This window comes from Morus notabilis, unplaced genomic scaffold (assembly GCF_000414095.1).
Source record: "Morus notabilis unplaced genomic scaffold, ASM41409v2 Scaffold15, whole genome shotgun sequence".
NCBI classification, from domain to species: Eukaryota; Viridiplantae; Streptophyta; class Magnoliopsida; order Rosales; family Moraceae; genus Morus; species Morus notabilis.
In genome coordinates, this window is record NW_010367234.1 from 13,559 (window position 1) to 21,750 (window position 8,192).

General features: G+C 35.9%; 1 protein-coding gene across 1 annotated transcript; it reads left to right on the forward strand.

Moving 5' to 3' along the window:
* Positions 1-23: 23 nt before the first annotated feature.
* Positions 24-632, forward strand: LOC112094274. The gene is made up of 2 exons (XM_024174779.1): positions 24-338; positions 414-632. The coding sequence occupies exons 1-2, from the start codon at positions 24-26 to the stop codon at positions 630-632; spliced, it is 534 nt and encodes a 177-aa protein (XP_024030547.1).
* Positions 633-8,192: the final 7,560 nt, after the last annotated feature.

An 8,192-nucleotide genomic window follows, 5' to 3' on the forward strand; every position in this document is an offset into this window, starting at 1 on the left:
ATTATGGTATTGTCAATACATAGATGGCAAGAAGGAGAGATAGAGATGTAAACTGGAGCCCGGAAGCTGAGGAAGAACTGCTTAAACGTCTAGGTGAGTTCAATTTATTGAACTCTGTTGGTACCACCCCTCACCGAGATAAATACACACAATGGGCGGCGGAGCTAAGTGAGCATTTTAGCGTTCCCCTAACTTGGGACAAGGTCAAACAAAAGGCCAGTAGACTGAAGAAAACATTTAATGCTGAGTTTCTACTTCGCACTGCCACCGGACTTGGATGGGATCCGATTCAAAAGAAACCCACTTGCACTGACGAGTATTGGCAACAATTTATCAGTGTAAGTTTCTAATAGTATATGTCATTGAAAGAAATGTGACACTAGTTGTATTAATATTTGTTGCTCCATTTACAGATCCATCCCGAGGTTGAAAGGGCGAGGAGGAAGCCCTTGTTGGATTACGATCTATATTATTGCGCGTTTGCCAATACTCGGGCAAATGGGGCCTTTGAGTATGGTCAAGATGATGCTCCACCACAACATAGGTCCGGCAGCCCAACTGAGCGAGGAACAACTAGTTTCAATGACGGTGACGATGTTCTTCCTACAGATAGAAGACATGGCATGCATTGAGAAAGCCGCGGACAACATGCACACTCACCACCGCGAGTAGTATGTCGACGTTCAAGTCGTAGCTCTCGTAGAGCGTCGCCTAGCTATATGGAGCGTGCCGTGGATCGCCTCGTCAATTCGATAGAAACAAGCAGTCGGTCGCGCGGTGTAAGTGCATCTGTGAACATGTCGGCTCAAGTTGAAAACATTCAGGATCAATGCATGGATTTATTGGCAACGTTGGACATCTCCCAAGAACAGTATCTCTTCATGTTCAACTTCATGACTATGGAGCCTAGGTGGCAGCGTCCATTCCTGCATATGCCAGAACACCATCGGCTTGTGTGGATTCAGCAGACTATGGAGCAGTGTACCAGACAACACGTTGCTCCTCAGCCGCCACAACAAATGCCTTCGACCTCGTACTTTCAGCTGAACACGCAAGCAAACCCTGCCCACGGCAACACATTCGGCCAGCCCACTTCCCCATTTCAACCATTCATGCCACCGTTCTCGAGACCCAACTACACAGTGCCACGTGGAGGCGATGGTTCTTCGCAACTGTGATGCTGTTATTCGATTCGTTTTACTTGTTACGAACATATAGAGACTTCATTGAACATGTTATTTTTATGGTTATAATTCCTTTATTATTTTTCATTTTTAGTACTAATTGAGTAATTCTTATTAGATTGCGGCACATTTGGTTGAGGATTTGTTACTTAATGCGAGCTTATTTATGCAAGAGTATGTTTTATATGCACTTTTGAACTTTACACATATGATTTGCATTTTTATAACTTTATGCTTCATTATTCTGAAAATTTGACAGGGATGGATATAGGCGGGAATTCTAATCCGTTGGGTTCTAATGAATCAGACTATGACAGTGATGATAATTTTTATTTGGAAGTTGTCGCTGCGGCGACTGCGCTATGTGTTGGATTTATATACAGAGAACCTTCTCGCCGAAGGCACACTTCTGGTTGGGGAGGCGCACTTAGGGTGCAGTATTATTTGGAACGTAGTCCAACAGTGATGTATGACAAAGTCCGTATGACTAGTGATGCGTTCTTGCGACTAAGTTTTATCCTTGAGGAAAGGGGCTTACTGCAACCAACTGTCCACCTAAATGTTGATGAGCAATTATTTATATTCCTAACTATATTATGTCAGAACCAAACTAACAGGGAGGCACAAGACACTTGGCAACGATATGGATCGACGGTGTTTGAGTACTTCACCAAAGTTCTTGTGGCGGTATGCAAACTGAAGCAGGACTTCATTTTACATCCAGATTTCCAAACCGTTGACCCGCACATCATTGCAAGTGGAAACAAATACTCGCCGTGGTTCGATGTATGTTCGGTAATGTATATTATTTACTGGTTTATAATAATTATTACGACTTCAATATAACCAACATAACACTTGTAAACTATGAAGGATTGTGTTGGAGCACTTGACGGTACTCACATCCCATGTGTTCCCCCTCGTGAAACTGCTGAACTTTACAGAAATAAGAAGGGATTTTTTTTCACTTAATGTGCTTGCCGTGTGTACTTTTGATATGAAATTTACGTACATGTTATCTGGATGGGAGGGTTCCGCACACGATGCGCGAGTATTAGCTGCTGCTTTAGAATCCGCACGCAAAAGATTCCCGACACCGCCACCAGGTCAGCCTACAATGATTTCTTATATGTACACTGACATTTTCAAATACTTCATCCGTACGCTTATTTATTAATTAATGTACGAACAAGTGTAGGAAAATTTTACCTCGTCGACTCAGGGTACGCTAACAACGGATGCTTCATGGCACCATATCGGGGGACAACGTACCACTTGCAAGAGTATAGGGCTCGCCGTGAAAGAGGATTCCACAGTGAACGTGAGCTTTTCAACTACACCCACTCTTCGCTGCGTAATGTCATTGAAAGAACATTTGGTGTGTGGAAGGCTAGATTTCGTATTTTGAGAACCATAAGGCTAGATTTTGTATTTTGAGAACCATTAATCGTTACCCCATGACCAAACAAGTTATGATTCCAGTAGCGTGTGCTATAATACATAATTTTATCCACATGTACCGTAATGGGGACAGGCTATTGGACCAATACTCACAAGATGGCGTTCCGGTTGCAGACATTGATCCACCGAATGTTGATGAGGACATTAACGACAATACTAACCATGAGGGTCAACCATTGGAGTCTAATGCAGAAGTTGACATGAATGCTTTAAGGGATGCAAGGGCGCATACAATGTGGGCAGTGTACTGGCACCGTCGTGCACGCTGATGCCATCGTTCATTGTTGTCTTTTTAAATTTAAATATGTATTTTTGCTGTCTTTTTGAACTTAATTAAAATGAAAACTGAGCTTGTACTTGTTATTTTTATTATTTTTTTATTTTTGTAATTACAAGTAATTTATTACAATAAAACATAATAAAGGCGGGCGGGAAAATAAAAAAAATTGTAAAAGAATTGAATAAAAATGTAGGAGAAAAAAAAGGATATTCACTATTTACAACTCAAGTTTTATCACAAACAAACACAAACTCAAAAAATTCTTAACTCAAACCATAACTCAAGTTATACACAACCAAACGTAAACTCAAGTTACAACTTAAACTCAAGTTATAACTCAAATTCAACTCAAAATCAACTCAAAAATTTAACTCAAAAACACTTGCAAAAGAACAAGCCCTAAAAACACTCAAGTATCTATCTCGCTTCTCCCTCTCTTCTCTCGACAATCTCTCTCTCTCCTCTTTCCTTCTCGACATTCTCTCTCAAGACCCACTTGCTTCAAATTCAATCAAACTCATTATTGAATCCTAGGTCAAATGGGTTCTCTCCATTCCTCCACACTATTATTCGAATGCTTTCCCAATCCAGATTCCTTCATGTGTGGTGTTCTCGTCGAGTCCCACGCGTGGAACCACTTCTTTGAAGAGGCCAACAAATTGTACCAAAAAATATTTTGGTGGTACCAGGGAATCCACATTATTGGTTTTATATTTCCTAATGTTTTGTGAGCCTTTTCTCATTTTGGCGATGTGGGTTGGGGTGGGAAGCTCCATGAGAGAATAATTAAATGTGGATTTTACGGTGGAGAAAGGAAGCGAGAGAGATTTTTGTATTTTTTTAATATTAAATAATTACACATTAAAGTAATTATATGGGCAATTTTATAATTGCATTTTTAATTTCACAACTCTTATTGTAGATAAGTGTCACATGTCTTTTTTAGTTAAAATTTTAATAGTAGGGGAAAGTTTACAATATTTTTAAAGAGGGAATAAATGTTACAAATTAAAGTTCAAGAGGTATTTTGTAATACGGCATATAGTTTGAAAGGTAAATGTGTAATTTGTCCTATATAAATGTGTATGTATAATGTGCATGGGGATGTGTCTCTATCTTCCCTTGTCACTGGTTGTTCTCATTTGTACCCCATGCTTAACACCAATTTTTTATCTTAATATATTTATAAGATGGATAAGGTCAAAATTTATTATTCGATCCCAAATTAGACCAATATAATTCTGTATGTTTTGCTTTAATAATTACATATATAATTATTAAAAATATAAAAATAATATAGTTCTGAATTGATCTCATCCTTTATTTCATAATTTTAATAATCATTTAAATATTTTTTTTAGTAATAACTTAATTCTTCAATCAAATATTCCTGATAACTTGTAAAAAAATAAATAAGTCATCCTTTTAACTTACGAAAAGGAATTATATATACATGAATGACAAAGAAGTATATATACATTAATTCATGAATTATGACACGAATTATATCTATATAACTATATCCTTTCTTTCCTTTGAATCAAAATTCAATCAAATAAATAAATAAAAAACAAAGCTTTAATTTAATAAATTATTAAATAAATTCTACATTTTATTATTTGTTTGGTAGTGACCAAATAATTGTTTAGTTTATTTGCTCTCTGATCTTCGAGAACTAAGCTTACTTTACTATTTTAAGATTTGAATTAGTCTCATTTAACCTCATTCGTTTGGATTTTCACTAAAAACAAATGGAATATACACCTAAAAAGTAGGTTAAAGATAGATTAACAAGTAATCACTTTATAAAAAACCCTCAATTGTTATTTAATGAAGATAAAACAAATTTTAACCCAAGAAGAAGAAGGAGAAGGAGGAGGAGGATCTAGTCTCTATCGTCATTTTTCACTGTCCTCGAAGCTTTGGGGGGTTCAAATTCCATGGAGTTGAAATTCTTCAATTTCAACGACATAAAGTCAACTTTCTCATTGTAATTATTCTATTCGTACTGTTTCTTTTCGGCAAATATTATAACTAAGGAATTAGTGAGAATAATTTAAAACTTAGATTGGTGAAGTACTATAAGAGTTATTAAAAATACGGGATAAAGTGGGAATTAGTGTAAAGTTTAGGGGCCTCAATTAGTACTGGTTGCTGATCTCCAGAAACCAATGAGCTCTATATCCCTGGCTAACCTGAACTAAGAACACTTCGAATAGGAGATTCACTCATTCTTGTGTCTATTATAAAAAAAACCTCTAATAATTAACAACTTAAATTTATCATATCAAGAATTGTGTCTATTATTATTTTGCATTTTCGCTGGACACCGACATTAAAATCTATTTGAAATATTGCCAAGCAAAAGAACAATTTGTATTTTTCAAAGGAAAAGAAAAAAAAAACGCAAAAGAATAATTTACTATGTGAAAGAATAAGGTAGAACCAAAACCCACCACAAAAACATTTTGCGGTATTACATATATGAAATCACTCTTATGATTTAATTACGATGTCGACATTTCAGGTCCATGCTTTCTATTCTACCTATAATTTAGACTTTTCTTTTCTTTCTTTCTCTCTCTCTCTCTGTTTTTTGTTTTTTTTGTTTTTTTGTTTTTTCATTTTTTTGTTTTTTTTTTTTTTTGCTTAAATTCTACGTAAGGTGGAGCTATAGCTTTTTAAGCTATTTCACTACAACAAAAAAAATTTATTTGCGATGACAAAATGTCGTCACAAATAATTATATTGTCATAGAAAATATTATATTTGTGATGATAAATCGTCACAAAAAATTAGACGCAAATAATATATTTATGACGACAGAGTTTGAGATGTCATCGCTAATATATTAGTGACGACGGTTGTCGCGAATAAGTCATTACGAATGTTCCGTTGAACATGTCGTTGATGATTACGTGTCTTAAATTATTTGCGACGACAAATATCGTTGCAAAAGTTTTTAAAACATTTTGCGATGACAAATCTAAAATGTCGCCGCTAGTAATGTAGACTATTTGGGACGACATTTTAGATTTGTCGTCGCAAAAATTATTTTTTTTGCTGTACTTTCATAATAATATTAATTATTAAATATATAAATTAGAAGAAAATTTAGTAATAAAATAAAACAATAAAATTGATATTTGTTAATAAAAGATGGATATAAAATAGTCAACACAATAATAAAATAAGCCTTAATCAAGAAATACTAAAGAGTATTAATAATAAGAAAAAGAAAAACATATATTTTAATATCCTAAATTTGCAGCATTGTCGTCATCATCCTCGTAACTCAGGCGGCGGAGGAACCAACGGTTGGGGACTGTTAACTGGCAAGAAGTTAATGTTGGGATTCATCGAGCGCATGACTTCCATCATGATCTGCTGGTTGTCGAACATGTCACATTGCTCGATGTAGAGATTGTTCAACCAGTTTTGGACATGCTGGGGCAAATTAACCAAAGATGACCCGTCTAATTGCAAACCAGATGATGAGGTGGAAGCGCTTGAACGATTCCTCCGTGGTAGTGTCGGTCCCACTTCTTTAGTGTGTCATCTATGCTTGCCCAAGACCTGGGACATAATCCCCTCCTCATTGACGGCCGTGGATGAAACTTCCCCAGCAAACTGTGTCATCTGCACAGTTCTTTCCTTCTCCATCTGAGCCTGCAAAGGTAAATGAAATAAAAATGAATAAAAATAGTATAATATGTTATGTTAAATATGAAAAAAGAAATAAGTTTAAAATTTACTTACAAATGCATGTTCCGCGTCCGGATTGATAAAATTCTGCCCATGATGATGCATGTCACCCCAATTGTCAATTAATGATCTTAGCTCCTGGGTATCGGGATTTGCCTAATCAAGTTGAATGTATTAGAATAATTATTAAGCCAAAATGACAAAAACTTAACAAGTATGCAAATTAGTATTACATTATCGAAACGATGCTGGGAGTATAACTTTCTACCATGAAAGCTAGACCACTTTTGACTGCCACAATTTTGTTGATTTGTAGCATAATTTTCTAGTAATGATCATAGATGAATTAATAACACACTTAATAATTAAATAAACTAATTAATCAAAAGTAAGAAGACATAATGAAATTGAACCTGGAAAGCAGGGGATGTAAAACAATCATAACAAGGTCCACATTGCTCCTTTCTCCTCAAGTTTTTAGGAGGATTTTGCCTGACAAAATCCTCATTTTCTGCCCCTCCCATCTTTTAGAAGTGTCTGTGCAAGGTAGTCTTCAGTCCTTGTAACATTTACTGACTTCACGGTCGACTACATTTCTAATGATGTCGTTGTCGCGGTTGTAGTCAAGGTTAAACCAATCCTGGAATACATTAAAAAATCAACAAATACCTCTTATTTATTGTATCCACAATTAAAAATTTTTAGAACAAATTTTGTTTCAAATAGATACCAGCATGCGATTTTGAATCCTCATTTTGTGCTCCTCAGGCACGTCCTTCCAGGCGTTGTAGTGTGGATCACATATATCTCTTATGTGCAAGCCGACAGCACTGTGAAAATATTTTGCGTTTTCGTCAATCGCCTTCCACGAACTTGTCTCGTCAAACAAGACAAAAAGCTTCTCATCTTTTTGTACTTTCTCCATTATACCTTGACCTATAGCTACTCCTCGACCAGACCGACATTGAGATGTCAGCTCTAGAACTGTAAGAAAATAAAAATAACGAAATTTGACTATAGAGAGTTCGACAAGTAACAAGTTTTGGGAGTATGTGTTATAGCGTATAATACCTTACTGACAATGTGTCGGGAATCTCGTCGGATTAGGTGGAGGCTGTGATCCTCCTGTAGAGCCGGTGCATGTAGCTACTGGACTAGACATCGAGACGCTGTGTCATAAAAACAATTATTTGTTACTTGATTTGGTACGCAATTTCCTAAAAATTTTATAAAAAAATTCATAAATATAAATTAACTACTTTAGTTCTATTTGTCGTCACTACGAATGTCTTCAACATCATCAGCACTTTCTACGTCGTCATCATCTTCAGAATTGACAAGCTCATCTTCGATATAGTCAAACACAGTTTCATCATCACCATCGTCAATAAAGTCATCTTCATCTTCATCGGGCGACTTGTCTAGCAAGTATGCGTTGACATCAGACGTGACAGTATTTGTTCAATAGCAGGGCGATCAAATGTTAAGTTGTCCAGTTCAGTAGTTTAACTACTAACTCAACATTTTGTGATTATGTATCTGATTACGCTCAAACGTGTTGA

Excerpts from the sequence above, each read along its gene's own strand:
- LOC112094274 (XM_024174779.1), top strand. The coding sequence starts at position 24 with ATGGCAAGAAGGAGAGATAGAGATGTAAACTGGAGCCCGGAAGCTGAG. Across the intron at positions 339-413 it reads ATTGGCAACAATTTATCAGT|ATCCATCCCGAGGTTGAAAG; the intron begins GTAAGTTTCTAA and ends CTCCATTTACAG.